The 12,821-nt window shown below is 39.1% G+C and overlaps 1 protein-coding gene across 1 annotated transcript in view; it reads right to left on the bottom strand.

Annotated features, from left to right (window-relative positions):
- Positions 1 to 664: 664 nt before the first annotated feature.
- Positions 665 to 12,821, bottom strand: part of LOC110463217 (serine/threonine-protein kinase 16-like) — a 17,799-nt gene continuing 5,642 nt past the window's right edge. Inside the window, exons 2-8 of the mRNA XM_021517626.1 lie at positions 10,653 to 10,812; positions 9,949 to 10,189; positions 6,990 to 7,129; positions 4,839 to 4,959; positions 2,761 to 2,856; positions 2,261 to 2,385; positions 665 to 1,696 (exon numbers count right to left, since the gene is read on the bottom strand). Of these exons, the coding sequence (XP_021373301.1) occupies positions 1,570 to 1,696; positions 2,261 to 2,385; positions 2,761 to 2,856; positions 4,839 to 4,959; positions 6,990 to 7,129; positions 9,949 to 10,189; positions 10,653 to 10,762 (960 nt within the window). The 5' untranslated portion in view covers positions 10,763 to 10,812 and the 3' untranslated portion in view covers positions 665 to 1,569. The remainder of the gene's footprint in view (positions 1,697 to 2,260; positions 2,386 to 2,760; positions 2,857 to 4,838; positions 4,960 to 6,989; positions 7,130 to 9,948; positions 10,190 to 10,652; positions 10,813 to 12,821) is intronic.

Genomic DNA, 12,821 nt, shown 5'->3' with positions numbered 1-12,821 from the left:
ATTATGTGATAAATAGAAATATGTGCTTTGTCTCAAATATGTAAGAGCTATCTCCCTTAGTGATATACAGCAGTAAGATAGCATATCTCCTTAAATCTATTCATTTTTTAGCAATAAACAAGTGTTTTTGTACACAACAATGGTCTGCAATGTATTACTGGTCAACTGTCCGAAATATCTCCTGGTAAATGCCTCAGTGAATAAAACATTTGTGTATACTAAGTTACATATAAAATGAAAAATTTCAAAAAAATACATGTACAAACAATGTAACATGTTCGAAAGGTAACAACCATCATATTTAGACTGGCATGTGATCAATGTCAAAAGTTTGATATTCCCTTGCTCCAATCAATGTCAAAAGTTTGATATTTTCTTTCTTCTACCCTTCACTGATCTGTCTTCTGTTTAAGCAGGAGTGATTTTCTCTTTTAACCAATAGTCTCCTGACAATTAAAGCTTAACATGCTTGTGATGTCACAATCATAACAACTAAATGACATTTTTTTTTTAAAGCATATGTCATATGATGATGATGCGGGGAAACTGGCCAAGGATGATCCCTGTTTTACTGAAACATCCTTTTTTGGAATGAGAGAAAATTCATTATTTCAACTTTTAGGGCCAGACAGAATAACTCAAACCAAGGTTTATGATTCCCCCCCCCCAAAGTGATAAAAGATCATATTGGTCATTATTATTCTGATATTTAGTGCTATACATGTACATATTGAAACATCTGTTTAACTGACTGACATTTCCTAAAAACCGGAATAATATAAAGCAGTTTGCTAAATTTACCACATGTACAGATATCAGATTTGGTCTTACTCATTGATAGAGTGAGTAAGTCTTTGTTGGTCCAGTAAAACACATTCATAACCAACTTACAAATCAGGCAAATAAAAGGCTATAACATCCGAAAATTCCAGCAAAATACCTATTTAGCTTTAATTAACAGTATAGAGCAAAATTTGTTTCGTAAACAAATTTTGTCTTTTGTGGATTAATATTCTGGTCCCCGAAGATAAGTTTACATGGTACATATGTCACAAGTTTATATTGACACTCGTTATCATGCCCCAAGGAATCAGAAGTAAATACATGTGTAACCTGACACTAGATATTGCACAGTTGGTCCAATTTTGAGCTGCAGTTCACACTGGTAAGTCCTGACATCAAAACCAATTTAACATTTAATAAACAGTTTTTAGTGTTTGAATGTATTTTTTTATGTTTTATCACCACATACATATATTACAAACTGTATGACTAAAAATTTGTAAAAGAAACAGGTTTTACTGAAGAGAATGTTTTAGTACCTTATATAGCCTGCAATAGGCCCAGGGCTAAACATGTAATCTTTCACTCAAAACTAGCATAGACTTATAACACTGACCTATGGGCTTATAACAAGATAATGAAATACATGTAGCATTTATTGGCATTTTGAATGAACTCCAATAAATTTGGGTGGGCTTATTACCAGGCATGGGCTTATTGCTGGATAAATATACTAATATAACCTGACTCGCTGAACACAACTATGTATACAGATGTAAAGATGGGTCATACTCGGTTATCAGACGAGTAAGCATTTGTCTGCACCAGTTGAAGGACTTCATCTATAAATGGGCGCTCAGCAGCACTTGGCTTCATCAACCGTAATATTATCTCCTGTATCCCGCCGGAATATCTGGAGATGAGAGAAGTTACATTTTTTAACAAAACCTACCACTACTAAGTACCTGGATCAAATTAAAGAATTTGTTTTATAGAGAGTTTCTCAGGTTTAAGTTGATATATTACCATTAATTAGTCTGACAGTGACCAATTTGGTTTTTTTTAACAACCAAACCTACTAAAAAGAGGCACCATTAAAAAGCCTGGATCACCGTATTTTCATTTTTTTATTTTCAACAATTGACCCCTTGCACCTTGAGACTTGGTCAATGCCATGTGTTTGAGTTTTAATAGTCACCCACACTGGCAAGCAACAGGACAAATATGGCTCTAGGCATCATAGTTCTATTGAAGAAGTTGTTTGAAATCTTAACATATCTTGGTCAATGCCATGTGTTTGAGTTTTAATAGTCACCCACACTGGCAAGCAACAGGACAAATATGGCTCTAGGCATCATAGTTCTATTGAAGAAGTTGTTTGAAATCTTTGAAACCTTGACATTTGGTTAACAAGTGGGTTTGGGTATAGGTAACACAATGTGTATACCAGAACAGACAATACAGAAGAGAGACTTACCCTGAATTTTCTGGAAACTTGACATTTCCACTAAGTACAGCCAAGGCAATACTGTCCCCTCTCTGGTAGGCTCGGTCAAACGGAGACTCAAGGAATGCCAGTGCATACAGGGTACAGCCCAATGACTGGTGACAAATGTTTAAGTTTAGTTAATGCAACTACTGGTAGAACAACAAATTATACAGTAAATTGCATTTACATATAAAAATTGTTAGTGGAGTTCAGGCCATGATTATAACAAAGAATAATATCTTATGATAATTACATAAACTCTAATGGGAGTGTTAAGTTGGAGGTAACATAAAATTACTCTCTCTCTCAAATGTTTACAGTATAAATATTGCAGTAGAACTTCATTTACAGACACTTTAATACTGTATATAAACCATTTTAGTCAGAAAACAAATTTAATATAAAACCATCCAGACTATGTGGTTCTACTGTACACAGAAACCAAAATTGTCTGGACTAATGAGGTAATGAAACTACAGTGTATTTACCCAGATGTCTGTCCGTTCATCCACAGTTGTTCCCACCTCCGCATTAAAGAGTTCCGGTGCTCTGTATAACATGGAACATCTCTCTGCTGCTTCATCCTATAAATAGAAACAGAGGAGTCAAATCTCCAACTCCTTGAAGACACAGAACAAATGTTAAATAGATATGTGCTTTTAATTAAAAACCCAAGAGTCAAAACTCATTCCGGAAAGTCAAAACATACCCTTAAGAAATCAGCTAAGCGCTACAAGCAAATAAATTCCAAATTCAACTTTTTCACCCAGAGTCACATTCGTGAACCGGCTGATCAGTTTGTTTGGGACAAGTATAACAATTACTGAGGCCCCATTTCTTTTATCTCGATCCAAACGGGTGAACTGGTTAGACAAGAGTTGTTCGTTTATGAAATAAGATAGGACCTAATAATCTGATGCTACTTTCAGGTGAGCCTTGACAAAGCCTTGCCAGGCCTGCATAAACGTTTGCAGTTCTGCCAGGATTTATACCTGAAAATGTTCATTTAACAAGAGGCCCAGAGGGCCTGTATCGCTCACCTGAATATAATTAAAGTAATTGGTATGAAGTGAAGATATAGCACTCTATGGTAGGTGCTGTAAGTGCATATGAAATATCAGAAAGATCCATCCAGTACTTGAGATATAGAGAACAAACTTCAAACAGAGCCCCACCCCTATGCCCCTACGGGGGGCATACCCACCAATTATACAAAATTGAGTCACCGTCACCCAAGGATGCTCCACACTAAATAAGGATAAAATCCCTTAATCCCGATGTTCGGAGAAGGATTTTAAAGGTTTTACCTCTATTTCTCCTATTGGACCCCGCCCTTCTGCCCCCCTCGGAGACCACACCTACTGCTAATAAAAAATTGAGTCCCCTTGGCCCAAGGATGCTCAAGACTAAATTAGGATAAAATCCCTTAATCCCTATGGTAGAAGAAGGATTTTAAAGGTTTTACCGCGATTTTCCCTATTGGGCGCCTCTCTGCCTACAGGGGGGGTCAGACACACCATTTATACAAAATTGGTTCCCCTTCACCCAAGAATGCTTCAAACCAAATATGGACCAAATCCTGTCATTCCTACCGAAGAAGAAGGATTTTGAAGATTTACATCTATTTCTCCTATTGGGCCCCACCCCTCAGGTCCCAGCGGGGCCACACCCACCGTTTATACAAAATTGGATCCCCTTCACCCAAGGATACTCCACACCAAATCTGGACCAAATCCTTTCATTCCCTATGGTAGAAGAGGGATTTTAAAGGTTTTACCTCGATTTTCAGTATTGGGCGCCTCTCTGCCTACAGGGGGGTCAGACACACCATTTATACAAAATTGGTTCCCCTTCACCCAAGAATGCTTCAGACCAAATATGGACCAAATCCTGTCATTCCTACCGAAGAAGAAGGATTTTGAAGATTTACGTCTATTTCTCCTATTGGGCCCCACCCCTCAGGTCCCAGCGGGGCCACACCCACCGTTTATACAAAATTGGATCCCCTTCACCCAAGGATACTCCACACCAAATCTGGACCAAATCCTTTCATTCCTACAGAAGAAGAAGTATTTTAAAGAATAATTTACTATGTTTTCCCTATTGGGCCCCGCCCCTCAGGCCCCTGGGGAGCCAGACCCATGGTTTATACAAAATTGGTTCCCCTTCTCCCAAGGATGCTTCTGACCAAATATGGACCAAATCCTTTCATTCCTTCAGAAGAAGAAGGATTTTAAAGAATAATTTGCTATGTTTCCCCAATTGGGCTCCGCCCATCAGGCCCCTGGGGAGCCAGACCCATGGTTTATACAAAATTGGTTCCCCACTACCCAGAGATGCTCCACACCAAATATGGAACAAATCCTTCCATTCCTACAGACCAGGTGAGCTAAAAACAGACAAACCGATTGAACTGGATATGCAAAAGGGGCCCAGATTTTGACACATTACTGTGATCTTGACCTTCGGGGTATGGATTTAATGGTTGTATGTGACATATCATCAAGGTCAAGATGTATCCATCTGATAGATGAAGTTTTAAAATTAAATATATATGTATTTATACCTGTAGTGCTCTCCCTATAGAGGGCGTACTGATTTCCACTCTGGCTTTGGCCGCTGAACCGAGATCCATCAAAATTGCTTGTCCGTCATCTGACAGCATCACATTGGCTGGCTTGATATCCCTGTGTACAGTGTAACAACGGATTTATAAAGACTATCTATAAGCATCATTTGTAGATTTTGTGTAACAGCAGAAAGATAAATGCAACCACCAGACCAAGATTCGAACCCGGGACCCTCTGAACTCTAGACGGAAGCTCTACCAATTGAACTACATGGTTGGCGACGATTGACCCAGTCTAGTTCCGCTGCATTCCTCCCTCCTTTTTCTAAATCTTCCACCTGAAGACGCAACTATTTACACCTTAAGTATTGGATATCCCCTTGCTAAGCATTCACTCTGTGCTTGAAACAAGGGTTGGCAAGCTATCAATTGAACTACATGGTTGGCGACGATTGACCCAGTCTAGTTCCGCTGCATTCCTCCCTCCTTTTTCTAAATCTTCCACCTGAAGACGCAACTATTTACACCTTAAGTATTGGATATCCCCTTGCTAAGCATTCACTCTGTGCTTGAAACAAGGGTTGGCAAGCTATCAATTGAACTACATGGTTGGCGACGATTGACCCAGTCTAGTTCCGCTGCATTCCTCCCTCCTTTTTCTAAATCTTCCACCTGAAGACGCAACTATTTACACCTTAAGTATTGGATATCCCCTTGCTAAGCATTCACTCTGTGCTTGAAACAAGGGTTGGCAAGCTATCAATTGAGCTACATGGTCGCCAACGATCCACCCAGTCCAGTTCCGCTACATTTGTAATGTAACGGGACTTCCAAACTTTAGATGGATTTTTTAACCAATTGAGCATATTCTGTCACCCAGACCAGTAACACCTGTTATAAGTCTAACACTGTTTCCAACCCTGGTTCAGGTATCCCTCTGTCAAGCGTTCACAGTACTTGATACTGGCATCACCGAAACAGGTGGAGGGGAAATGCAATGGGGCCAGACGGAGATTTAAATTCCAGTGTGGCCGTGCTTATTTCGCTCCCTATCATATTTGATGTCCAACTTCACATATCCAAGGAAGGTTTCATGTGTCTTCAGCAACACTTCGGTAGATATATACCTGATGTAGGACTGATTTCATTAATATTAAGTATTTACACAAGATACCCAGAAGTGAGAAAAATAAAGCAGACATTGAAGGTGTAACAGGAGAAGCACAATGCAAAGGGACCAGACCAGGATTCGAGCCCAGGACCCTTCAGAGTCTCCTGTTAATTCTGGGGCATCTAAGATATTAGTTTATTGCATGGAAATTTATAAAAAAAAAATGGAAATCTTAGAAATTAGTTTACTAAATGGAAATTCATTATGAAATCCGATGTCCATGAACTTCAGACAATCCTCAGCTTGGCTTGGAATACTACATACTATGATTTTAAGTAAGGAGAACTCATGGTATATGTCGCCATCATAAACATCAGTAAAGGGCACCAATGCACCAGATACCTGTAAAATCTAGAAGAAGATTTTCACTTCAGCGTTGTTTTTTTCCACATGGAGTCTTCTCCCTTGTACATGATGCATACAGATGTAACAAGAGAAAGAGAAATGCAACGGTCATTACATTCCCTCCCTCAGTTTTCTAAGTCTTCGCCCCAAAAGGCAACACTACGCACAACCCAGGCTGAGGTATTCCCTTGTCCAGCTTTCACCCATTACATTGCATGCACAAGTGAAACAGGCAGTTTTACTGAGTCCAAGTTGAGTAGAAATTAAAACATTAAATACACCTGATACCTTCTCATCTTGGACAATTTTTCATGACCCTAAACACCGATATAATTGGGATTGACTTTACAAAGGCAATTTTTACTTTCCTTAACTAGCGGCTTTAGAATAAACTTTTTTTGTTTTACAACAATTATGAAATGAGTCTATCAACATATATATGAATCACTTTTGTTGGCCACGATGAAAGTGTGTAGCGGATCTTGATATCAGAGGAAATTGGAGTGTCCAGAGAAAAAAACAGGTATTCGAGTAGGTGACCCCCAAACTTTTTAACTTCTGATCCTAGCTGTCTTGATGAAAAGTAAGTGCACTACCCACTGTGCCACCAAACCACACGTTAGCCACTTTACCTGTGTGCATATGGAGGGTTGTGCTTGTGCATAACTTTCAGGCCCTGACACAGGCCGAGGAAAATCTCCCATATCCTCTGCTCTGGTAATTTGTCAGACTTCTTCACCAGTCTCTCCATAATATCCTGAGCTGATCCTTTCTAAAAAAAGTACAGACTAAAATTCTCAAAATAATTTTCAACTGCTGTTTATTATGGTTTTATCATTTTTTTTATCAGAAGTTATTAAAATTTTGTTTGTATCAGATCTCTTTCATTAATTTTCCAGATTTTTTTCATAATTACTTATTTTATCCATACTAAAATTTTGTGTAAAAAGTAAAGTGAACCAAAACACAGGGATTTTGAATGCACATTGTACATCAGAGTCTCGTTATAAAGTACCACTTTATAACACAATGATCGTCGTGTTAAGCAATTGTTCGTAAGGAAATCATCTGTGTGTCAGGAAATGGTCTGTGTGTCAGGAAATCCTCTGTGTGTCAGGAAATCCTCTGTGTGTCATGAAATGGTCTGTGGGTCATGAAATGGTCTGTGTGTCAGGAAATGGTCTGTGTGTCAGGAAATGGTCTGTGTGTCAGGAAATGGTCTGTGTGTCAGGAAATGGTCTGTGTGTCAGGAAATCATCTGTGTGTCAGGAAATCATCTGTGTGTCAGGAAATGGTCTGTGTGTCAGGAAATCCTCTGTGTGTCAGGAAATGGTATGTGTGTCAGAAAATCATCTGTGTGTCAGGAAATGGTCTGTGTGTCAGGAAATGGTCTGTGTGTCAGGAAATCATCTGTGGGTCAGGAAATGTTCTGTGTGTCAGGAAATGGTCTGTATGTCAGGAAATGGTCTGTGTGTCATGAAATGGTCTGTGTGTCAGCAAATCATCTGTGTGTCAGCAAATCGTCTGTGTGTCAGGAAATGGTCTGTGTGTCAGGAAATGGTCTGTGTGTCAGGAAATGGTCTGTGTGTCAGGAAATGGTCTGTGTGTCAGGAAATGGTCTGTGTGTCAGGAAATGGTCTGTGTGTCAGGAAATCATCTGTGTGTCAGCAAATCATCTGTGTGTCAGGAAATCATCTGTGTGTCAGGAAATGGTCTGTGTGTCAGGAAATCATCTGTGTGTCAGGAAATGGTCTGTGTGTCAGGAAATGATCTGTGTGTCAGGAAATCCTCTGTGTGTCAGGAAATCCTCTGTGGGTCAGGAAATGGTCTGTGTGTCAGGAAATGGTCTGTGTGTCAGGAAATCATCATCTGTGTCAGGAAATCATCTGTGTGTCAGGAAATGGTCTGTGTGTCAGGAAATGATCTGTGTGTCAGGAAATGATCTGTGTGACAGGAAATCATCTGTGTGTCAGGAAATCATCTGTTTGTCAGGAAATCATCTGTGTCAGGAAATCATCTGTATGTCAGGAAATGGTCTGTGTGTCAGGAAATGGTCTGTGGGTCAGGAAATCATCTGTGTGTCAGGAAATGGTCTGTGTGTCAGGAAATCATCTGTGTGTCAGGAAATGGTCTCTGTGTCAGGAAATCATCTGTGTGTCAGGAAATCATCTGTGTGTCAGGAAATCATCTGTGTGTCAGGAAATGGTCTGTGTGTCAGGAAATGATCTGTGTGTCAGGAAATGATCTGTGTGTCAGGAAATCGTCTGTGTGTCAGGAAATCATCTGTGTGTAAGGAAATCGTCTGTGTGTCAGGAAGTCATCTGTGTGTCAGGAAATGGTCTGTGTGTCAGGGAATCATCTGTGTGTCAGGAAATGGTCTGTGTGTTACGAAGATCGTTTGTGTGTAAGACGACTCTTAATGTGTGTGAAAATCATCTTTGTGTGAGGAAATCGTCATTGTGATGAGAAATTTGTGTCTAGCTGACTCACTTTTCAGTTCATGTTTTCATAGACAAATTTCCCCTATCTGTATTCCAAATATTTTTCCATGTAATCATGCTGTTTCCCAATCCTGCCACATGGTGGCCTGATTAAAAAGTGTGTGTAATGAAATACCAACAATATATATATATCAATTTGAAAACAATTATAAAACAACTTATTGCAACTTACGTTAATCACTCTTGTTGGTAGCATGCACGGTCTGAATGTGGGAGAAAATCTTCAGTGTGTGAGATAAAATGTGTGAGGATTTCATCAGAACGTGATGAAAATATTTGGTGTGAGAATGTTGATGATGTGTGTGGAAGTCATCTGCATGTGAGGAAATCGTTGGTATGTGATGAGAGTGTCGATATGTGGCGGACATCGTCGGTATGTGATGAGAGTGTCGATATGTGACGGACATCGTCGGGATGTGATGAGAGTGTCGATATGTGGCCGACATCGTCGGTATGTGATGAGAGTGTCGATATGTGACGGACATCGTTGGTATGAGGAGACTATTGATGTGAGGAAATTTTCGGTATGTGAGGAGAGTGTATCGATGTATGACGGCCATCGTCAGTGGGAGGAGATCGTTCATGTGAGGAAATTTCCGGTATGTGAGGAGAGTGTGTCGATGTATGACGGCCATCGTCAGTGGGAGGAGATTGTTCATGTGAGGAAATCTTTGGTATGTTATATAGCAGAGTGTATCGATGTATGACGGCCATCGTCAGTGGGAGGAGACTGTTCATTTGAGGAAATTTCCGGTATGTGAGGAGAGTGTGTCGATGTATGACGACCATCGTCAGTGGGAGGAGATTGTTCATTTGAGGAAATTTCCGGTATGTGAGGAGAGTGTGTCGATGTATGACGGCCATCGTCAGTGGGAGGAGATTGTTCATGTGAGGAAATCTTTGGTATGTTAGCAGAGTGTATCGATGTATGACGGCCATCGTCAGTGGGAGGAGATTGTTCATGTGAGGAAATCTTCTGTATGTGAGGCGAGCGTCGAAGTGTAATGGACATTGTCAGTGTGAGTAGATTGTTGGCGTGGGAAATTTTCAGTATGTGAGAAGAGTGTGTCGATGTGTGATGGTCACTCACACTATAGCAAGGCATTACGATGAGGACCTCACTGATGATATCCAGTGTCTTGGTGTACTTGTCCACCTGTACCATAGTGGACACCTCCAGAGGGATGAGGTTCGTGTGTTTGAATGTCTTCATCAATTCCACCTCCTGCATAGCCGTCCTCTCCTCGTCCTTGGAGTGACATGTGATCCGCTTCAGAGCATATGTTCTGTGTGATCGTGCATCTTCAATTAGGTCAACGTAGCTGAATCCTCTAAAAAAGTATCACAAATAAATGCAGATAAATTGCAAAGCATTAATTGAAAGTTGAGCCTCATAGATTTTTATTATTTAATGGAACTCAATTCATACACATACATTTTTTTATCTCTTTTGCCTTAAAAATACTGCAGCTATCAACTCTCCAAATTTTCTATCCAGTTATGCCATAAAAAAAAAGAAAAAAAAAAATAATATATATAATATATATATATACAAATACTGCAGATATAAAACTCAGTTACAATATGATTCCATACACTTCACGATAATAACTTGTGCATTGATACCCTTAACCTTAAAATTCCTTTTTTCATAGAAACCTTTCTCTTGAATTTTTGTTTTCTTCTTCAAATTAATTTCTGCGTTATAATTCAATGTTTCAAGCTGAGGAAGAGTCAAGCAGATACAGAGCAAGACCCTCTAAAACATCTTCAGTGAATAAATTACTTAATTACCCTTCTCCAAGCCTGGAGCGTACAATGAAGCGCCTGTCATTGATTCGGAGACTTTCTCTCCCGCAGACACATCCCATCTTCAGTAGGTAGGTCAGGCCAATGGAATTCATCTAATAAACAATGATCTGTTACACACCGCCAATACCATCCTTCAGCGCACCTACAAACCAACAAATTACTATTTATTTCATAGGGAAATTTGGTTAAAGTTTTATCAATATATTTCATATATATTACTCCTTATTTATTCATTAAGAGCTCATGTGTGTGCTTGATAATATACTATACTGGGCAGTACGTACTTCTCCAAAAAAGTGTGTAGATTTGTCACCAGGGTCATACAGACAACAGAGGTTAGGTTTTTGATTGAGTGCTTGCATTATTCATTTTCTGGATACAATTAATTGCAAGAAACCAGACTTCTGTGGCGATTTTTGTATACATTGGTTTTATTATAGGCAGTCTTTGACATCACCTGAGGCTGTGCAATGGATGTTTTTTCCACATAGATAAAATAGCTATAATAAAAAAATAAAAAAATTGGCACAGAAACCTGGTTTCTTGTATCCTAAAAATAAACAAAAACCTGACCACTGTTGTTTGTACGATCCCGGTGACATAAATATTGTTCCTAAGATAACCTTTATGTTGATTAATTAGTTTTCCATTTGTGCCCATAACTATGCTATGGATCCAAAATGTATTCCTGTTATTGTACATATTGATCACAAAGTGACAAAAGCACATAAATGACTTCTTTGAATCGCTGAAGATGTAGAAGTTAAACTGGAATAATTGGTCTATTGCATAGTCAATCTGGTCTGGTTGATTGGTGGTGACCTGCAATTAATGCATACAGGTTTCTCAGTTGCAAGAGCTACTGGCACCCGTACATGTCTATAGAGTTTGAAGGTTACTGGGTTGACTCATTACATTTTAATAATCATAATTTTACAAATAAGTTGAAATACCCGACCCATTTTAATGGGATATTTACAAGATAAAACCCTAACTTTGGCTGCATGTATTTACTACATTTTGTATCTAAATGCATATAGGATAACTCAAAGAAAAAGAAATATATCTTGGTTAGAGTATGTATCTGATTTAGTTTTTGGTCTTGGTTAGAGTATGTATCTGATTTAGTTTTTGGTCTTGGTTAGAGTATGTATCTGACAAGAGTTTTGAGGACCTCACGCAGGGTTGGAATCCTCAGGTGTGACCTCCACTGCTTTTTCCTTTTCCTGCTATGGTAGTGCCATGACCAACCCTTGTTTCAAGTTAGTAATGTGTGCTTTGCAAAACCCTTTCTATTTTTACTCCAATCGCAATTCAAAAATATAAATTTCGCTCTATCTTAATTTTACTCCTCATCATATTTAGGCCATAATAAATTATTTGCTAGATTCTCATCCCCGCCCGCCCCCTTTTTGAGGCCCCGCCCCAATTTTTTTTATTTGCAAAAAAAAAAACGATAATACGAAATCCGGATTTTTTCCCCCGTTTTCCGCTTCAAAAGTTAGTTTTATATTATCAATTTCCGGTTGTAGAAAACTCGTCGTCTGCAAGTATGGTTTTTGTAATTCTAAAGCTGAAACGGCAACTTGCCGTTCTTAAAGATTGGTATGGGTGTTCAGTAGCCGATACTAAAACATTAATGCAAGTCTTTCACGAATTAGCCGAAGGAAAAATTGACAAATCTGCGCCCGTCGAGTGTGGTAACAGGGCCGTTGTGTCGGCCGGTAAATCGAAAGTGGAACTGACCCAGTGTGATGGCGCATGTACGGTGGGGGAAGTGGTGTCGTACCTCGGAGCTTATTTAGAATTTAATATTGATGCTGATACAGAAGAGCAGTCGGCAACTGCCAGTGCGAAATCCGACGCATTTACAATTTTAATGTCGGGATTTTCTAAAGCAACAATGGCAAGGTCACTGTAATTAAAAGAGGACGATATGTGAAAAAGTAATGTGGTGTGTATTCATACCAAAAGTTAGTACAGATATATATGTGGACTGAACAGTGAAATGGTGTTCAATGTGTATACTGCATACTCAAAGTTGTTATTAACAAAAAATAAAGATAAATGTACACTGAACATGCGCCTTTATTGCACTATTTTAACACATTTGCAACCATTTCAAATTTTAGGAAAAATAAAAAATAAAAA

This window comes from Mizuhopecten yessoensis, unplaced genomic scaffold, assembly GCF_002113885.1.
Source record: "Mizuhopecten yessoensis strain PY_sf001 unplaced genomic scaffold, ASM211388v2 scaffold10877, whole genome shotgun sequence".
Taxonomy (NCBI): Eukaryota; Metazoa; Mollusca; class Bivalvia; order Pectinida; family Pectinidae; genus Mizuhopecten; species Mizuhopecten yessoensis.
Note: the sequence above shows the minus strand (reverse complement) of the source record. Positions and strands in the feature narration are given on the sequence as shown.